The 20,214-nt window shown below is 36.2% G+C and overlaps 1 protein-coding gene across 5 annotated transcripts in view; it reads right to left on the minus strand.

Moving 5' to 3' along the window:
* The window catches only part of CDK14 (cyclin dependent kinase 14), a 286,357-nt gene that overhangs the window by 92,315 nt on the left and 173,828 nt on the right, over positions 1 to 20,214 (minus strand). For all 5 annotated transcript variants that reach the window (XM_089533256.1, XM_089533258.1, XM_089533257.1 and 2 more), the window contains 2 exons: positions 12,089 to 12,182; positions 6,046 to 6,109 (listed from right to left, as the gene is read on the minus strand). In XM_089533256.1, the coding sequence (XP_089389382.1) occupies positions 6,046 to 6,109; positions 12,089 to 12,182 (158 nt within the window). The remainder of the gene's footprint in view (positions 1 to 6,045; positions 6,110 to 12,088; positions 12,183 to 20,214) is intronic.

Genomic DNA, 20,214 nt, shown 5'->3' on the forward strand with positions numbered 1-20,214 from the left:
TTGCCCCAGATTTCCCATGCAGATCACCCTATTTACTCATCACTTTTACTCTCTCCTCAATCATTTCATAAAATCTATCATTAAATAAAACAACTAATTTATTCTTTTTTAAAAAATAAAGATACTTGCATGCTGGTTGACACTGTTAAGTAATCTACATGCCAGTGGTGATATTATCATTTGTTCAGCTTGTCTATGGTATTCATATTTGGATTCTAAGTTTTAATCCAAATGATGCAAGTGTTCAGTTCCATTTCAAGATGTTTATTGGTAGTCTCAGATGTGTAATAGTTTCTGTGGCTTTGTGATTAGAGGCAGGTTTGGAAGCTAGGGACAGGGAGCTTGGTCTCTGAAGCTTTGACTACATTGAATGTTCCCTGTTCCTTCACCATCTATCATTTGCTCATTCAGATCAATATGTAAGTTTACAAATGAAGATTTTACATCACAAACTATGCATGTTAGCCTCCTTCCCAATGCTGATTCCCCAATATATGAATGTTCAAAATCTACTTTAAGCAGCTAATAAGATGAATTTCCTTTGTTATCTGACATTTACTTGGTTTCTGTTAATTTTCAATTCAAATAGTTTTAACCCAATTTTTCTCCTGTAATTTTGGAGCTCTTCACAAAATGTTAATCAGCCCATTACCACACTTTCTAGCCTAGAAGACTGATTTCTGTTTTTGAACTTTGTTGCTAAAATGGCCTCCCACACCGAGGACAACAACTGGAAAAGAGATTATCTGCTGCACTTTCTGCAAGTGCCACAAAAGAAGACTATCCAAAGGTAAATCTGGTTTAGGCGTGGACTGGAAGGGGGAGTTAGAGGAGGAAATGTGAAAAGTACCAAAAGCTCATCTCCCAATTCATCCTCTACACTTTTCCATCAGTACCTTTTCTCACTGGCCCTGAAAAGAATCTTTTCAAGAGGAGCTTTCTCCTCTTCTTCTCTTTCACCGATTCCAGTTAGTATCACAATTTTCTGGTATTTCTAATGCTAGAGATGTTACTATCAATTTGACACCAATATATTAGATTGAATTTTTGTTTTATTCTAAACATCACACTGACTAATAAAGCAAAAATATAAACTTTTGGGGCTATTTATTGTTCATTAATAAACCTGCTAATCAATCCGACTAATTGCTTTGTGGACCTGGTTCCTAGCATGGCACTATTTTTTCTTTGAGCTCACGCTCTCTCACACACACTGGAAATAAAAGGGCCCCTTTAATCCACTGGATTTTATATACTTGACTCCTAAAATAGATTAGGTTGTAAAGAGGAAAACTACTGACATATGTTTTTGTCCTAGAAAGTTCTGTGGTTTGCCTAGAAATAAGAGTAATGTGTTCTGCACTAATGAGTAACTAATAATAATTAGATTGTCTTGGAGGCTACAACAACAAGCTGATCCTAATGGGAGACTCTTTGTGTGTGTGTGTTGTGCTCTGAAAACTTGAATATGCATAAATACGTTGAATTTTTTTTTAAAAAATAAGGCATTTAAGTAAGTAATTTTATTAAGATTTGCATGAGTATGTAATGCATGCCACTCCAGTTTTGCACCAATTGCAGAAGAATCCATTTGGCACCAGCTCAATCCAGATCATGTAATAGACCTGCCATATGTTGTGTGCAAAACAGATATACTATACATTTATCCTGAGAGGAAACATTGTTTCAGCATCTCATTATATTGAAACGCTGGAAAGCAGCAATCTGAGTTTCTTAAATTAGGATGCTAATAAAAGCTTAAGATAAAATGAATTTTAAACCATTCTTAGTAATCTGAAATGCTGCAAATAATCACATTGCTAGTATTTTTAGCACTGTGGCTGTTTATTACTTTTACCTTCTGTTCCAAATTCATTGTATTCTGTTGAAAATACAGTTAAGCTTAAAAAGCAAAGCTTTTTTGTGCAGATGCTAACTTCTCCTTCATCAGTGCTTTCTGCATACTATTTTCATATTCCAATTAAAGTTGGAAAAGAAAATTAGAGAAACCCTTTGCACCAAGACGCATGTCAGGCAGCAATATGCATTTGTAATGCAGTAGGCATACAGTTTACCATCTCCTTTGCAGTAGGCACATTCTCAGTTATTGACAGCTTCCATGTGCCAGCTTTATTGACAATAAGAATCTGTCATATCATGTGACTGAACCAGCATAATAGCTACTGATTTATTATTTCTCACACCAGCTACATGGAGTGTGGCTGGGAGGGGAAAGAGACCTTTTGGCAGCTTCTGTGGAGCAGCTATACCTTTTAAATCTATCATAAATCTTTTTGACACAGACATTGAAAAATAATTACTATATTCATTTTACTGTGGTTTCTCATCCTGAGTATAGGTTACACATTAGGATAATCAAATGTTGTGATACAGACATTTCTTCCACACGATCCACAGTTTTTCGTGATCTGCACAATCAAAGGCTTTGCTGTAATCTATAATGATTGATTTTCTACTGCAATACTTTCATGTGGTCCATTATCCAACACATATCTGCAATATGATCCTTTGTGCCTCTTCCTTTTCGTAACCCAGCTGGCATTTCTAATTCCATATATGGTATGCAGTTGACACAATACTACTAGCAGAAACAAACAAAGATCTGTAGCAAGTACTAAAGAAGGTCAAGGAGGAAAGCATCAAGGTAGGCTTTATGCTGATTATGAAAACAAAAATAATGACCACAGAATACCTACAAGATTTCATCCTATATAAGAAGAAAATCAAAATAGTCCAAAGAGTTCCCATACCCTGGATCAAATATTGATCGGAACAGAGACTGCAATCAAGAAATCAAAAGGAGACTAGGTCAGGGAAGGACAGCTATGAAAGAACTGGACAAGATCATAAAAGATAAGGACATAACTATGAACACTAAAGTGAGGATCATCCAAGCCATTGTATTTCCCATCACCATGTATAGATGTGAGAGCTGGACAGTGAAGAAAGCAGATAGAAAGAAAATCAACTCATCTGAGATGTGGTGCTGGAGGACAGTACTAAGAATACCATGGATGGCCAAGAAGATAAACAAATGGGTTCCAGAATTAATAATAATAAAATAAAATAAAATAAAATAGATCAAGCTGGAACTTTCCCGGGAAGCCAAAATGATTAAATTGAGGCTGCTGTACTTTGGCCACATAATGAGAAGAAATGAATCATTGGAAAAGACAATAATGCTAGGAAAGGTGGAAGGCAGTAGGAAGAGAGGAAGACTACAAGCCAGACAATAAGACTCTATGAGGGAGGCCTAATTTAGTTAGACTCATTCAGGGAGCATGCAGGACCTGAGCAGAGTGGTTGAGGACAGTGAGTCTTGGAGATGTCTCATCCACAGGGTTGCCATGAGGGCAGTTAACAACAACAGTATGGTCTTTGTTATAGAATTTTCAACATCGCTTTGCTTGCGTGGCCCAGTACTTACTACAACCCCTAGTATCCCCTTTATTGAGGAACAGAATGTATATTGAGTGTTTCCAATCTGTGGGCCATTCTTTTGTTTTCCATATTTGCTGAAAGATTTTAGTAAGAATTTGGGTAGATACTGTCTCTGTTGCTTGAAAAAAATCTCTTCGCATGCCATCTGTTCCTGGAGATTTATTTCTTCCATGTTTTGAGTGCAACATCCACTTCATTTTCAAAAATTGCGGGTTCATCTTCAAATGCTTTTTCTTTGAATTACTCTGGGCCAAAACAAATAGGCCCAATAAAGTGGGCCAAGGACACTCCAAGATAATTTGCACTGGGGCCACAGCAACCGCACACACCCAGCCCTGATCTGGGCTGCCACTGAGGTTTGAAGCGTTATTTTACCACTCCTTTTTGGCCCGGTTCCTCATAAAAGCACAGCCTTGGCACGGTTTCCAGCCATGCTTGGGGCGTGTGTCATCTAAACACTACACCCCAAACGTGGCTGGGAACCAGTTTATTTTGGGCTTCTGTCATCCTTTCATCTTTTTTATATACTTCTTCAGTGTATTGTTTCTATCATCTTTTTATATCATACAGCATGTTCTGCTGGTTGTAGAACATCCTCTCTCTTGGTTTAAATTTCCCTTTGATTTTTCAGATCCTGTGGAAAAGGTATCTTGTTCTACCTTTTGAAGATGAACCCACAATTGGAAACATTCAATATACATTCTAATTCTCAACAAAGAAAATACCAAGGATTGCAGTAACCACTGGACCGTTGCATTAATTTCCCATGCAAGCAAAGTGATGTTGAAAATTCTACAACAAAGAATTTTAGAGATATGAGTTGGGAACCACACAAATGGATTTATCTGTGCCTGAGCAGTGCACTGTTTAGAACCTTCTAGAACTCCTATATAACACTTTTTTGTGGTAATCCAAAGCAGGACACCATGAGTGGAGGATGGGTGGGGTAGTGTTAATTCACAGATGACCACTTGACAAACTACAGTTACAGGTGTGCAATCTGTCTTTTTCCTCCATAATCTCTCTGATTCATACAAACGGGAGTGACATGCCACAGTCATCAGAGGATTGCTCATAAACTCTTTATTTTAAACAGGAACATACCACAGCTGTGCCAAAAGAGGCATCAGTTTTGGATCAGGTGTCCAACCTGTAGTGTGAGATAAATGTCAAAGCCTGGCACCATACAGACATCTTCCAAAGGCATACCACTCAGAAGGCAGAGGAGACGGCCACTACAGTGGTAGAGTGTGTTTGCATATGGGCTGGAGAGTCTTTCCTAGCCAGTTCATTGGTCAAGTCAGAACTACCCACTTAGAAAAATGCTGCTCCAAAACTGGTAGTCCAAGTTTCAATGTAGAATAACAAACAAACAGTTTCTGATTCTTTTGGGTGCTAGACGTTCTGTCAATATAGAAGGCCAGGACCCTTCAAACATGCAAGCATGCAGTGATCTCTTGAAGTAAGACTCTGAGTTCTGCATAAATGCAGACAGAACAATGTCCTAGTTCAGATGGAAGGAAGAGTTGATGTTAGGCAGAAAGGAAATGTCTAGTCTAAGAAAAACTTTATCTCAATGAAAAAGCAAATTAAGATTTGTCAACTCAGAGACAACAGATTTCACTTGCATGTCTATCTGAGGAGATGGCTAATAAGAGTACAGTCTTCCAGGTGAGTAAGCGAAGTTCTCATATAACCATAAGTTAGAATAGTTTATGAGACAGAACTAGATCTAGGCTCCATCCCAGAGTCAGTCCCGAAATTGCACTGGCTCCCAATTCATTTCCAATCTGAATCCAAGATGCTTGTGATGACTTCTTCCCATTGTCCAAGGACTGAGGTTTGCTGTGGAAACTCCTCTGTGTTCCACCAGTGGGTCAATACAATGTTTTGGGACATGGGGCAGACCCTTCTCAGACGTGGCACCCCTACTGGTGAATGCCTGTAAACTGAAGGCTCAACTGGGGACAATATTCATGTCATTTAGGCATCAAGTGAAAAGTTGGCACTTCATCACAGCTTCGGTATGTCATGAATTCATCCCCAGTACTGTTGTACATAGCTTTTAAAACCTTCTAAACTTTAAAATCTTCTTTTAAACTTATTATATTTAATGTATTTTTATCTTATTTAAATTGTTTTATTGTTTTAAATTGTTTAACTTCTTTTAATGTTATTTGTAAGATGTCCCGAGAACTTCTGATATAGGACGGTGTATAAATATTTAAATTATTAAATAAATAATGACCAATTTTGAAATGAAATGCTTCTCTTCCTCCCCAATTTATTATTATGATTAGTTATTTTATTTATTTATATCCTGCTTTTTTCCCAATATAGAAACTCAAGGCGGCTAGCAACAAATTTGAAACAATGCAAGTTAAGTTAGCTACATTAAATCCACATATTGGGAATTTAGTTTAATTTTTCCAAATCAGAGAAGTGTCTATTCACCTCCCAAATTTAAAAAAAAAAAAAATGAAATGGCCTCTTGGTTCATAATATCCAAATCTTTCCAAAATTATATTCAATGATATCTTAATATAGTTAATATATATTTAATTATATTGTGTTGAATTCTACCTGGCTTGAAATGAGGCAGAGAATGAACTCCTGGCCACGACTCCTCATTTGGGGTACCAAGCACCTAAAAAAGAAGAAAGAGAAAAACAATTAAATTTGGAATGAAGAGGCCAAGTATTATACACATTATTTGATAAAAGAAGATAACAGAAAAGTAGTGGATTTTCTCAAAGTTTTCACAGGATTTACCAGCCAGAATTTATTGTAGACGATCAAGAGCAAGTCATTAAAACTTTGTGAATGTTTATACTTATCAGATAATTTCTAAGCAAAATATAAAGCTATTGTATCTCATGAAAAGTTTAATGCTATTAATTCAAGTGAAAATGACTGATTAAACAAGACACAATGAATATCAGTAGCAATCTCTATCAACACAATTAGATTTTTTAGACTGTAAGCCTGAGGGCAGGGAACCATCTAATTAAAAATAATAATTGTAAGCCGCTTTGAGAGTCATTGTGGCTGAAAAGTGGGGTGTAAATACTCTAAATAAAAATATTAACTGTTTCTTTTAGTCTAAATTCTAGTCTAAACTGTCTGATTAAAACAATAATTGTAAGCTGCCCTGAGAGCCATTAGGGCTGAAGGGCGGGGTATAAATACCTAAATAAATAAATAAATAAATAAATAAATAAATTCTAATGATGTATATCCAATGCAAGTAGAATGCAGACTTCTCCTGCTGTCGTAGCTCTCCGTGGACCCCAAATCCTGCTCCAGAAAAAGCAGGATCAAAGGAAATACACTACTGGATCCTAGTGTATTTTCTTAAGTTATAATTCATTATTTGTGATCTTTTCTTTCCCAAATAATGCCTTACTGATGATTATATTTAAAGGATACTAACCAATGATTAAGGTCCAAAACGTACGGGCCAAAAGAAGCAGATTCTGGCCATTTTAGGGGAATAGTGTTAGATGACACATGGCCCCAAAGCAGCCAGAAACCACACCGAGGCCACGCTCCAGTCCAAAGGACAGATAAAAAAGGAGTTGGTTTAAACTGACTCCTGAACAGCACAGCTTGGGACTTGCGGTGGCGGCCCGCTTTGGGAGAAGCCGTGCAGTTGCTGTACTCCTGGCTTGATCATGGCTGGAGTGGCCAAAGACCGCTCCTTCCTGGCCATCTGCTTCACTCCAAGACTATAACATTTTCTCATTAATCAATATCAGTCTTTCACTTTAAAGTAGATGACATTTAGTAATAACAAATTATATGAAGCTTCTAATTATTACTGAAATGTTCTTAATGAAAGCTACAGTTATTGACCAGTACTGAATAGGTTTTGAGTTTGAATGTAACTTTCAAATCTATGAGTAATTAACATGATATTGTTATATTGGGGAAGTTGTTCCACCTTCACCTGAACTACACTACTGTATTTAGAACCATGATGCAATATTGCATAATGGCCAGGAGAGGGCGGCAGAGGATTTAAATTGAGAAGACTCATAATCTTACAGAAGTAAAACATCAGACAGTACTGTATATCAGATTAAAAAAACATAATGGAAAACAAAGTGAGGGTATAAACTTTTTTAAAATGATTGGTATGCAAACTTTCATACTTAAGAGCCTTTTGTCATTAGACATAAACACTGCAGTACATCAGTTGTTCTGAGACTGAATTTCTGAGTTCTGATTTTGTTGGGTTTTCCAAAATTTTCTGAGAAAAATTATTGAGAATTATGAAATATTATTTTAGTCTTACCATGGAAATTTAGAATAAGTAAATAAATACTCCCTGTTGTCACCTGGGGCATTATTTCTGAATATCGGGCCTTATAGAGGTAGGTGTGCAGCCACAAAGCTTAGCACTTTTTTGATGGTTGCACTCACCAAAATCTGTACTATTTTACGCAGTTTGTAAAAATGTGTCTTTTTAAGAAGACATTTCACTAAAGGTTTTAATCGCTCCTGAATGCCTTTCAGTCCTTATAATTCATTCTTCTTTTTATAAACTTATTTATTTATTTGCTATTTAAGACTTTTAATTAATGTTTACTTTGTTCACCACTTTGAGGGGCGGTAAATAGGAGGGATATACGATTTTAAAATGGAAACCAAAACATCTCTTAACCTCCAAAATCTGGAGTTAAATACTGATCACTAACGTGGCTTCAGAGTGGTTGCAATTTAACATATTAAGTGTATCCAATTCAATCTTGAAAAAAATTCTGTAACTTTTGTCATGTACCCAACGTTGTATCTACACAATATTCTATTTGGGAAACCATCATTCTTAACTGCTTCAAAATTTCACACTGGTATAAGTTCAATGAGACAGGCAGCCATTCTTCAAGCGGATAAAAAGAGAAATGGCTGAAGAAGAAAAAAGTGAAGTTGTTAAAACATCTCCACCCATCCAATCGGTTTTACCTTCTTGAAAGATAATTTAGAATTGGACTCCATGGGAAAAAACATTTTTTAATGTTAAAAGTGTCTCTATGCTTCTTCCATTAACAACTTCTTTTACCTTTGCAAACTGAAGAGTCTTTGGGAAAATACTTTATTCCTCAAGCCTACCATTATATATTTGCCCTGTTTATCTTAAAAATCATTCTCTTCTATGTGTACCTCTCGGGAAACTTTGTTCACGAAAAAGTTAAACTGTGCATTTTCACTGGACTTGTCATCCACAATATTTAGGATGGTATCCTCACTATGGTTGTACTCCGCTATAATTTGAACTGTCTTTCCTTGGACATTAGCTGGTGCGTTTGAGACGTTAATCTTTAAAGACATTCAATTTTTCAACAAATGCTCATTTTAAAAGCTCAAAAGAATCTACTTTGAATGTTTAATACAAAGAGGTAGGGAAAGTTTGGCATCTCAGACAGCAGTTCCCACCACCACACTCACATAGTTAGTCATAAGGAATTGTGAGAGGCTCCCTACTCTTGATATAACACATAGCTTGGAAGTAAATGTTAGAACTACAAGCACTATCTGAAAGGAATGACAGAAGAAATGAAAAAAATATTTCATTCATATATCTTCTGTGGATGTTCTAAAAATTAGCTCAAAAGGAACATGAGAAGATATTACAAAAATACTATATATATATATATATATATATATATATATATATATATATTGTGAAAAGCACCCATGGGGGTGGGGATGCAATGTTGAAAGGAAAATAAAACAGAATAAATAAATAAAATAATGAAGAGTTAGGGGCAAAACAAACGGTCCCTTTGTGGCAGCTTCCCAGGAGCTTGGGTGTGTGTCATTTAGATGATGCACACCCCCAAGCCAGCAGTAAGCCGCCATGAAGCTGCCTGCCTGACCACATGGCAGGAAGCTTTGCAGCACTCTGTCGGTGTGGTGTTTATTTGCTGCATAGCTGGCTTTTTGCCAGTGGCAGCATAGCTGGCTTTTTGCCAGCTCAAAAAGGAGTGGCTTTCTGCTGCTTCATTATGGGCTGGCAAAAAGATGGATTGAGGCCACAGCGTGTGGTTGCCACGGCCCTGATCTGGCGATCAAAGAAGCGGCATCAAGCTGACTCTTCAGGGCCGTCTATTTTGGCTCTGAGTGGGAATAAATCAAAATCTGCTTCATCTCATGAACCACACACACCAGGTAGTTTACACAGTCTGACTTTCTGGTTAACTGTCTTCCTATGAATGCCTACGGCATAGATTATTACAGTGAGGTAATCTTTTATCAGGTATGTTTATAGCTGCTATATCATTCACAGCCTCCCATTCCACAGAACTCTGTGAGGAGAGGAGGACCAAAATATTGTTTTTGTATTACCAACATTTTTTTATTGATATAGTTCTAGAAGAGGTGGCAATTGTGCCCACTGCCAGGATTGGAAGCCACAAAAATAGCATTAGGAACTCCATACAACCCAGGAGACTTGTGTTGCCCAACCCTGCATTAGGCTGCCAAAAGTTATAGCTCTCAAACAAGGGCACAATCCAGACAAAAGAGAAGCCCTGGAACTGAGCCACTATCACACGCATGCCTAAAAAAGGGAATATTTGATAACAAGCTATAATTATTTCCATCAGCAGGATGTAATCATGCCATTTTAAAAAGCAGTCCCCAGTGGCCTCTTTTAGCAATGCAGGAAGGAATTCTCTTAGATAAGCACTAACCCCTACAAATTCAAGTGTGTAACACTGATGAAACCAATATTAACAGCTAGGATGAATGATCAAGTAAGCATGTAGTTAACCAGAGCTCCACAAGTTCTCTGTCTATATTCCAAAGAGTAAATCATTGTAACCATATGAATTCATTGTGAGGAAAGAGGATATTTAGGAGCAATTTTATGGGACATTATGAGTCAGTTCTGCATTTCAGAGACTTATGAAGACAGTGACAGAACCACCAACCATAATAGCGGCCAAATACCCCAAAATTGTCAGGAAATCATCTGGATCCACCAGACTCTCTAGTTGTATCATCCTAATACTCATCCCAGAGATAACTGTCCTGAATCATAATTGTCTTGGTTATCCTAAGTATGAATACAATCAGTTATTTAATACAGTAATTTAATACAGTAATTTCTGTGGTAATTCATCTCTGGTGAACTACCACTTTCTAAAAAAGAAATTTGTGATTTATCATAGTGTTGCATGGTGTTAGGCTATGCATGTTCCATACAGCAAAAACATTCTGAATCTCATCAGAATCATGGGGACTGAAATGATATACTGGCCCAATCCCACACACTATACCATAGATAAAAAGTGAAAACATAAGCCTTATTTGGTCTTTTTTTCTGGCACACAAATCTACAACAGGCTGACCACAAGATATACTTAATAGTTAAAAAATAAAAACCTCAACAAAACCATATTATTAAGAATAGAACAGAAATTTATTGTTAAAAGCTAAAAGCCGTCACAATATAAAATATATCCAAACAGTAAATACAAAAACAGTGTTTAAAAAAAAACACCAAAGCATAAAAATCACCAAAAACAACATGGTAAAGTTAATAAAAGAGATCCATCAACAAAAAACCAATAATACATCATAAATAATAAAATAATAGAACCATAAAACTAGAATAGATCTAGCCGTCATTCCGATCAAGATAGCTAATTCTAATCTTGCTAGCAGCTAAACCAAATTTTGCTACCATAGAAGTAACAAATGCATTGTTGCCAGCCAAAAGGAAACAGGTCTGCTGAAAGCAAGATCTACCGGAAGGGGATTTCAAAATACAACCAAGAAATCTTTGTCTAGGAGATATATACAGAGGGCAGTGTAGAAGGTAATGTTCTATATTCTCCACTTCCCCAGTTTTACAGATACATAGTCTTAGATGGACAGGTGTGTTATTATATCTGCCCGTCAAATAGGCAGAAGGCATACATTGGAACCTTAGAGCAGTAAATGCTTTTCTAGCAGGGGCCAAAGTAAGATTAATAAAGTAATACTCTAACCCAAATGAAGTCCTGTACAATGGGTACCAAAGAGAAAAAGAAGAACTCGAAAGTGAAAGAAGATCGGCCCATTTGGAAGCAAGATAAATTTTCTCTTTGATCAGTTGCTTGACTCTACGGGTGGCATAATTTGGAAGTGAGTCCATATTATTAAACAATAAACACTGTCCTGAACTCCAGTTTCAGAAAAATAATGGTGATGTTGAAAATAAGAAAAAAACTTTCTTAAAAATTAGGAATAATGCTTCTGTTGAATCACATTCTACAACTGTGTGAGGTCTTACTGTGAAAGAATTAAAAGTCTTAATTATTTCAAACAGTCTGTCTGATTTTGTACTTTAAAATTGTCTCATTGTCTCATACAAATTTTCTCAACAATTGAAAAGAAGCCCCCTCTTTTAGCAGACTAATCTATTTTTAGACCTGTTAATCAGAAAAAATTAAATATGTTCACCATCTATTATACAGATAGTTATTGGTAATATTTTTGTTCAAAGTAGCATAGCATTTGAACTCACTTTGATTTAAAAGAATTGTAGTGCCAGCCTCCAGGCACTTGCACCATAAGAACAAACTCATAAGAACATTTATGTACAGCAGTCAAACTCTGTGTATAGTGTGGAACTTACCAAAAATATTCTTTCAAGTTGATCTTGAATATCTTTCATTCCTGGAAAAGCAGCAACACCTTGAATCATTTCCACAAAGATACAACCTACTCCCCTGAAAAAAAAGAAATTAGATAAAGAGGCTTGATGTTCAAATTTAGCAGCCATTTGCTTCCTTTGTGACCCAACAGAGGAAGTAATACACTATGTGGCAACATGGGAGAAAGCATTCTCTGTGATGGCACCTCAGATGTTGAATGGCCTCCTCTTCAATTTCATTCTGGCATTAGTTTAAGAATGGAATAAAAATTATCCTAACTAAAAGTCTGCCCACAGCTTCATGTGGGTTGTCTATATACAAATACATATACACTCACAGAATAAATATGCATACTTATGTTCTAATTAAAATTGAATGGATGTAATTGTTAGCATGTAAATAACTATTTCCCATGGCAATGTTGGTAAATAACATTGTTGGGGAAAAATTGTGTTGGTTTTTTTTTTTTAAAGCAATTCCTTTAATTAATTAAGAGGATATAACTGAATATTTACAGGCCATGTTTTACAAAAAGCTCTTTAATTAAAAACTCCTTCAATTGTTTAGGTGATTTGTTTCGAGGGTTTCATAAAAATAGATACATATGCAATCATATTTCAAGGTACAACCTAATCTCATCAAATATGATTTAGAACAACATTACACGCATCCTTCCACATTCGTTGGGGTTAGGGGCACAGGACCCCTGTGAATGTATAAAATAATAAAAACTCTATGTTTTTACTTGAGAGAACATTGCTCTAGGAATCTCTAAGTCCTCCAGTGCAATGTCTGCCAGACAGTGACTACAGAATTGCACTGGAGGAACTACAAATGCCTAGTGGAGTGTTCTGTCTAGGAATCCCTAGGTCCTTCAGTGTGACTTTTGGCTAAGGTTGACCATAGAGTTGCCCTGGAGGACCTAGATATTCCTAGAGAGAACATATTAATAAAATCTATGAATAATCAAATCCACAAATATCAAAGCTGCAAATAAGGAGAGGTGAGTGTCATTGTTTATGGTACCGAAAAGATAAATTATCAAGTAATACAGATTGTAGCACACATCATGTCCTTTCCTATTTATATTGTCTATGATCAGAAATGGGATTAAAATTATATTCTGTAACCATCAAGGGCATTTGAAAACAACTGAATGATGAAGCTGCCATTCATCACCTGCTTTCCTTACTGCTTCATTAAGTCCAATCTATCTTAGTCAAACACAGACAATTTACAGTATAACCCTCACGAACTAGGATAAAAAATGCATTGTGGAGTTTTACTAACACTGGAATTGGGATTAAAATGTATAACCGATGGTTTGTGTATGCAGAATAAAGTGTTTTGTAATATAACAGAGTAATACAAGGTGTTACATAATAATATTACTGTTTACTTTCCAAAGTAATATATCACATTACTTCTTTGTATCCAGTAATAATATTACTGTTACTCTTTCCTGAGCTGTTCATTACTAATTACAGTTGGCCCTCCAGTTTTGAAGGTTTAGCATTTAAGGATTTGATTATTTGAAGTTTATTTTATTTTACTTTATGACCTACTTCTTGCAAAAGGGGAGCAGCAGTGGCCACTTTTAATAAGGGCATGATGCAGAAGCTTTTCTGCAGAAGCTTTCATAGGCAATACCCTATTAAAAATGGCCACCGCAGTGTTTCTACAAAGAAGTTTATGTATTATGCCCTTATTAAAAATGATCATTTTTGCTGCTCCACTTCCACCAGACGTAGGTCACAGAATCATGCTGGAGGACCTAAAGATTCTCAGGTAAGAAAAATAATGTCATGATTTTTATTTTAGCTCCTTTATTCTCTGAGATACTTGAAAGCAAAGACACCTCATTTTGGGGGTGTGGTCCTCCAGCTGGTGTGAGAGGAGGGAGACATCCGAACATCCCCAAGAGTAAAAGAGTCCCTGGTATATACAAAACCTTTCTCCCTCCCCCTTACCACTTCTGTAGTGCTTTAAAAACCTATTTTTGTAGAGATGGCTGTAGGCAAACTGAGGGCAGGTTTACTGCCCACAGAAAATTAGAATTGCTAGACTGAAAATGGGAAAGAGTCGCAGCAATTCTAAAAGTTGTGTAAAAGAGGGAATTTTAACAAGTGTTGCTTGTCTTGCAACCACGCAGAAAGCAATATCTGCTGGCAATGACAATCTAGGCACTTTAATGCAGAAGGAACATTTCATTAAAAATAAAAATATAGTATTTTAGGGCAAGTAATGAGTAATATATACCCATATTACTTTTTACAAGTAATTTGTATAAGTAATTTGTTACTTTTCAAAGTAATACTTTGCAACACCGCCAGTTACCCAAAGCTAGAAAACACAATAAAAATAAAATAAAATCAGAGAAAATAAAAATAAAAATCACTTCTTATATTATGGGGTATTTTCTGATCTTAGTTAAATCAAGTGCCCTTCATCCAAAGACTTCAACTTCCACCAAACGGGTTCAATACACTGACAACAAAACATATCACTTCTACAGGTATTTTGCTGTATCATGGTTCAATGAACATTAAATTGGTTAGAACCAAAAGGTATACAGATGGAAAATTTGTTGAGGCTTTTTTGTTCTGACCTTTTTTTCCTCCTCTTTTTTTGTAGAGTGAAAAAACCTGCCTGTGGTAAGTGGCTGAAATCTGGAGAGAATCATCTAAATCTAACCAATTGTTCAAACAGAACAGGCTCAATAAATCAATGAAAACTAGGCAAGTTAACATTTAAGAAAGTTCAGCTGATTCAATAGGTCCACAGTTGTGTTTATAACTGTGCAGGTGACAATGCTGCAGAATGTCTACATTGTAGCTCTAGTGGTTTATATTCTCCTTGTGCATTAAAAGCCTTTCAGTCATTTAAATATTACAGTGGCAGGCATGATAGAGCTTTCTGATACAGAAAACTTAAAAGTAAATATTTCAGAAAATTCTTTACTGAAGTAGATGTAAGCAAAAGGCATAACCGATTTTACTGAAGATTTGTGAACATGTCAACACAGACTGCAAATCAATGTGGGGAAAAATTAAAAACGAAGAGAAAAAATGTTCTGTAGCTGTCAGATTTTACTTTGAGTACTTGATGTGTAATAAAGCACATGTCAGGCTCTTCAAAGATTTTGTCCAGAGAACACTAACGCCTGGTGCAATCAAATGTAAATTTCAGTGTACCTTGGGTCTCCATACTCAATTCCCATCCAGACTGAAAAATGACTGTTCACAGAGAGGTGGCTTACACAAGAGTCAAACCACGGGACCATCTAGCTCAGTTATGTCTACCCTGAATAGCAGTGGCTGTCTAAGGTTTTCAACTAAGGATTTTTCCACTCCACCTGGAGAGTGACATGGGGAAATCCTGCATGCAAAGCAATGGGTTCAGCACTGAGCCATGACTCTTTCCATTTTAGGTTTAGGAAAATCCATGTACTATATATAAAAGGTGGACAGAATTTTCCTTCCTATCAAGGGGAGAAATTAGGCTAGAGAGGTTGCTCGCAAAAGCCTGAGAGTCACTTGCTCTTCTTCTAAATTCATAAAATAATATATACAACATCCTTAGAATTCCTAGAATACAAATGCACTTATGAGACAATTCAGATCCATTCTTCCTGTATATATCCACAGTAAACAGTTGTATACTTAATGAGAGTAAATGCTGCCTAAAATTTTAAAATGGTTTTGAAGGTTTACAACATACAATTTGAATGAACTACAAATAAAGCCATACACACCCCAAAATTAAGAAAATTTGTTTCTGCAGTCTTAAGAAAAGAAAGATTTCCTTACCCTAAAATACAAACTATACTCTAGAACAGAAAACTAAAAAGGCTTTTCAGATTGAAATCCAGCTTACTACGTTATCTTAGTGAACAGCAATTAGACTTATGTTAACATGTGAGGAGAAAGCACTGCATAAAGGATCAAATAATATTCAATAATATTCTAAATAAGAACATTTCATAAAACCAAAATCCATTTAAAATGGGATGTAATACTGCAAATAAACAAAACAGCTAAAGTGTTAGGCATATGATGTAAACATGTGTGCTTTTCCACATGACATCAAGCATGACTAAGCTCATTAATATCCTGGTAAGAGCATATCTGGCCATGCTATCAAAATACTGCACTCCTATTGTTCCCATTAATTTTCTAGGAATCCCGCCATAACCACAGGAATTATAGAGGCAGAGAAAACAAGAAAAAAATGACAGATGCTTCAGTATGAATTTAGATTGTAGAAATACTGAACAATTGGTTCATTAGGGTCAACGATCCTTTTAATTAAGGAACTTGATACTTTTTGTAGGATTAATTTAAATTTCAGCCTTTTCCCCCCCTTAACACAACCAACAATATGTTGTGGGATCGCACTTCTGAGACTAATTAAGAAAAAGAAGTTGCAGAATAAAATTTCATAGACTTTGTCTACGTCTGCATCTGACGAAGTAGACCAAATCTACGAAAGTTTATGCTACAACTTTTTTCACATAATCTCAAAGGTGTTATAACATCTCTTTGCATTTTGATATTCCAGACTAACATGGCTATGTCTCTGAATACTAAGTGGTGTTTCAATATTCTTTATATGATGGTTGTAATCATATGTTCACTCTTATTTCTGGTATATCTATTCATACCTTTTGCAAATCCTCCTACTTGTCTGTTGTCCCCTGTTGGGTAACTTGACCACGTTTCTCCATTTTTCACATTAACAGCCATTTTGCTTTCCCCTGCAATATTCAACTTGCTTCATCTCACATAAGTCCTTCCATTCTTTTGTCTGCATCCTCTGCTACCTCTTTTTGATTCTTTTATCTATTAATCAGGGAATTGAAAAGTTTCTACACATAAAATCACTTATATTTCTTGGCTGTAGCCTCCTTTTCCATATTTGAAACTCATTACTACTTATTAATAATTTCCTGCTATTTGAAACTTTCTCCATCACACTGCTTTCATAATAAATTTAGCTGATCCTCCATGGTTTGCCACCTGATACCCCTTTTTTGTTTTCCTTTCTCCTGGGCATTACTTACTGTCTCTTTTCTCATGCTCTTTTTATAGTATTGATCAGCATGCTAGGCCTATTCTTGACCACATTTCTCCAGAACATAAATGTTTTGGGCACTTGATGAATAATATATTTTATTATTATTGCTGGAAGTAAAAAGAAAAAGACTTAGTAGAAGTGGATACACTATGCACTGCTTTTATGAATTACTTCTTGGGTATATTTGACTTTAATAATAATTGTTGAATAAGCCAAGTGGGCCAGAATGTATTTGTTCACATAGATAAAACTAAGTCTTATACAGCTGCACTCAAAGCTAACATTTTTATTTTAGTATTATTTAGTATGAAATAATGGTTTGAAATTAGTTGTATGAGGCATATGTATTTGAGGGTTTAAATTAACCCTCAAATACATGTGTCTCATACAATTAATTTCAAACTATTATTTCACTGGCTTTGAAGCTGTCTATCATGGTGCTTAAGAGTTAGAAAGAGACTAGCTCCCTTTTCCTTTAAACCAAGAAACCGAGGGTTTGCTTTGAAGCTCAACTAGGGCTTCTCCCTGGATCCTTTCCCACCACTAGCTGACATCGTCAACAACAAACAGGTGGAAGAGTGTTGGGTGTATTCTATACTGCCTTCTCCATTTCTATGGGCAATGTTGAGATTGTTAGGCAGAAGGCAAATTACTAGACCTAGTAGATCTAGACTAGTAATCTTTGTCTGATTTGCAAAAGATCTCGGGCTATTTTTTTTAAACAGTAGTGGCAACAAAGTGAATGCCTATGCCCTAAATTATACAGCTGAAATGAATAAGTTTCCGGTGATCAGAAATTGGAGTTTTGTGTACACAAAACTCTTGGTTTTTGCCCTGGTAGTGCAGCGGATAAATGCTGGTACTGTAGCCACAAAATTGTGAGTTCAATCTCAAGGGGTTCCAGGTTGGCTCAGCCTTCCATCCCTTCATAGGTCGGTAAAATCAGTACCCAGGTGGGGGAGACTGTAAACAACTTAGAGTGCGCTGAATTGACTAGGAAGCGGTATAGAAATGTAAATGCTATTGCTATTTGCTGTTGGTTAATTTTTCATCTAACTCTAGTGGATTTGGAGTCATTGTGTAAACTAAAAGGTAAACTGTGTAAACATAGATGCTAGTTATCTCTACTGTAAGACAACAAGGAATTAAGCATCTTACATTTTGAATGAATTACTGACTCACTTACTGCTACAGTGCTATGCTACCATCTGGGGCCAGAGCTGAAAGATCAGCCTGGATCGTGTGATCTGAACCTTGACTGTGGAACACTCTATCCAAGGAAATTGGTCTGGCCCCACCTCTTTTGAGTTCCCAGCAGGCAATCAAAGCAGCACTGTTCTACATGGCATTCAATGTTTGAAATTGCTGTTTTAACTGGATTCTAAGATTGCTTTAGACTGCTTTTAGGAGTTTTTAAAGAATATTTTAATGTGTTCTTAAAATGTTTTTGTTTTATTTGTATTGTATTTATAATTTTATTGGTTTCAATTTGTTCATCACCTTGGGAGCTCTTGTGGGCTGGATAGTGATACAGAAATACTTTAACCCAATAATAAAGTAAATAATAAAACCTGAAAATGAAATAAAGTGGTATCTCTTTTTAGACAGGAATCAAGACATATGCATACATACACTATTCTGACACCCACACTTTTGTACACTGGACAAGCACTGTAAAAATATTTTTCTCTGACTTCCGATGCATGACAAAGTTCTTATCTGTTAGCACCAAGCTGTAGCTATCCCAATGGAATGCTGCAAGATAAACACCAAGTCTATGAATAGCATGCACAGACAGAGCCTCTCTACACAAAGGTTAAAGTCACTGCATACTCAATGCTTTCTGCGCTGGCTTTAACTATAATGTAAAGTGGAGATTCAGAACTCCAGCTATAAAGTATCATATTGCTACAATCAACTTTTCCCTACACTGTCCAGTAACCTTTTCAACTGACAATCAGTATGACCCGTTATTCAAAGTGTGGAAGTTCTCAAAAGACTGAACCATCAATTTCAACAAGATCCATGGGTCTGGAGGTCTTTCTGGCTATAAATTAAATAAATAAATGATGATGATGATGATGATGATGATGATGATGATGATGATAAAACCCATACTAGAAACCATGCCCTATGGGGAGCATTTTAGAGAGCTGGATATATTTAGCCTGGAGAAAAGAAGGTTAAGGGGAGATATAATAGCCCTGTTTAAGTATTTTAAAGGGTGTCATATTGAGGCTGGAGCAATGGATGCAAGCTACAGAAAAAGATTCCACTTAAATCTCAGGAGGAACTTTCTGACAGCAAGTGCTGTTTGACAGTGGAACACACTCCCTCAGAGTATGGTGGAGTCTCCTTCTTTGGAGGTTTTTAAACAGAGGCTGGATGACCACCTGTCAGGAGTGCTTTGATTGTGTGTTCCTGTATGGCACGGGATTGGACTGGATGGCCCTTGTGGTCTCTTCCAACTCTATGATTCTATAATGATAAATTTTATGAAGCCACAGTTACATGTAATATCTTAAAATGGGGGAGGGGAAATTTAGGGCAGTTTAGTTAATAATACAGTCACACAGATCTAACTGGAACTGCTAATCCCACCTAGACTAGACACATTGAATCAATGGGAAATGAAGGGAAACGGGAAAGTCAATATTTATATAAGTACCACTAGATTCAGTGTGGCATACATCTTCTGAACCTATAGGATAGTATTTCCTTTAAAATGCCCTACTGAAACCCTGTTCGAGCAAAATGGAAAAGCAGAGGAAATTAACAGTGTATTAAAGATGAACAGTAGTTAAGATTGAAAAACTAAATCATGTGTGGCGGATTGCAAACATACACATCTCCAAAGCAATCCTGACACCAAATGTGAACTAAATCTTTATGAGGTATGCAATGCAACATATTATTGATATGAGACATATTTATTTATTTATTCACTTATTTTATTTCTCTTACCCTGTTTTGTGGGATCAGTTTCAATAGATGGAGCCTAAGGATGAGGACAAGACACTTTCAGTGATGT

Source organism: Sceloporus occidentalis, unplaced genomic scaffold (genome assembly GCF_023333645.1).
Source record: "Sceloporus occidentalis isolate IW3139 unplaced genomic scaffold, rSceOcc1.0.p SCAF_7, whole genome shotgun sequence".
NCBI classification, from domain to species: domain Eukaryota; kingdom Metazoa; phylum Chordata; class Lepidosauria; order Squamata; family Phrynosomatidae; genus Sceloporus; species Sceloporus occidentalis.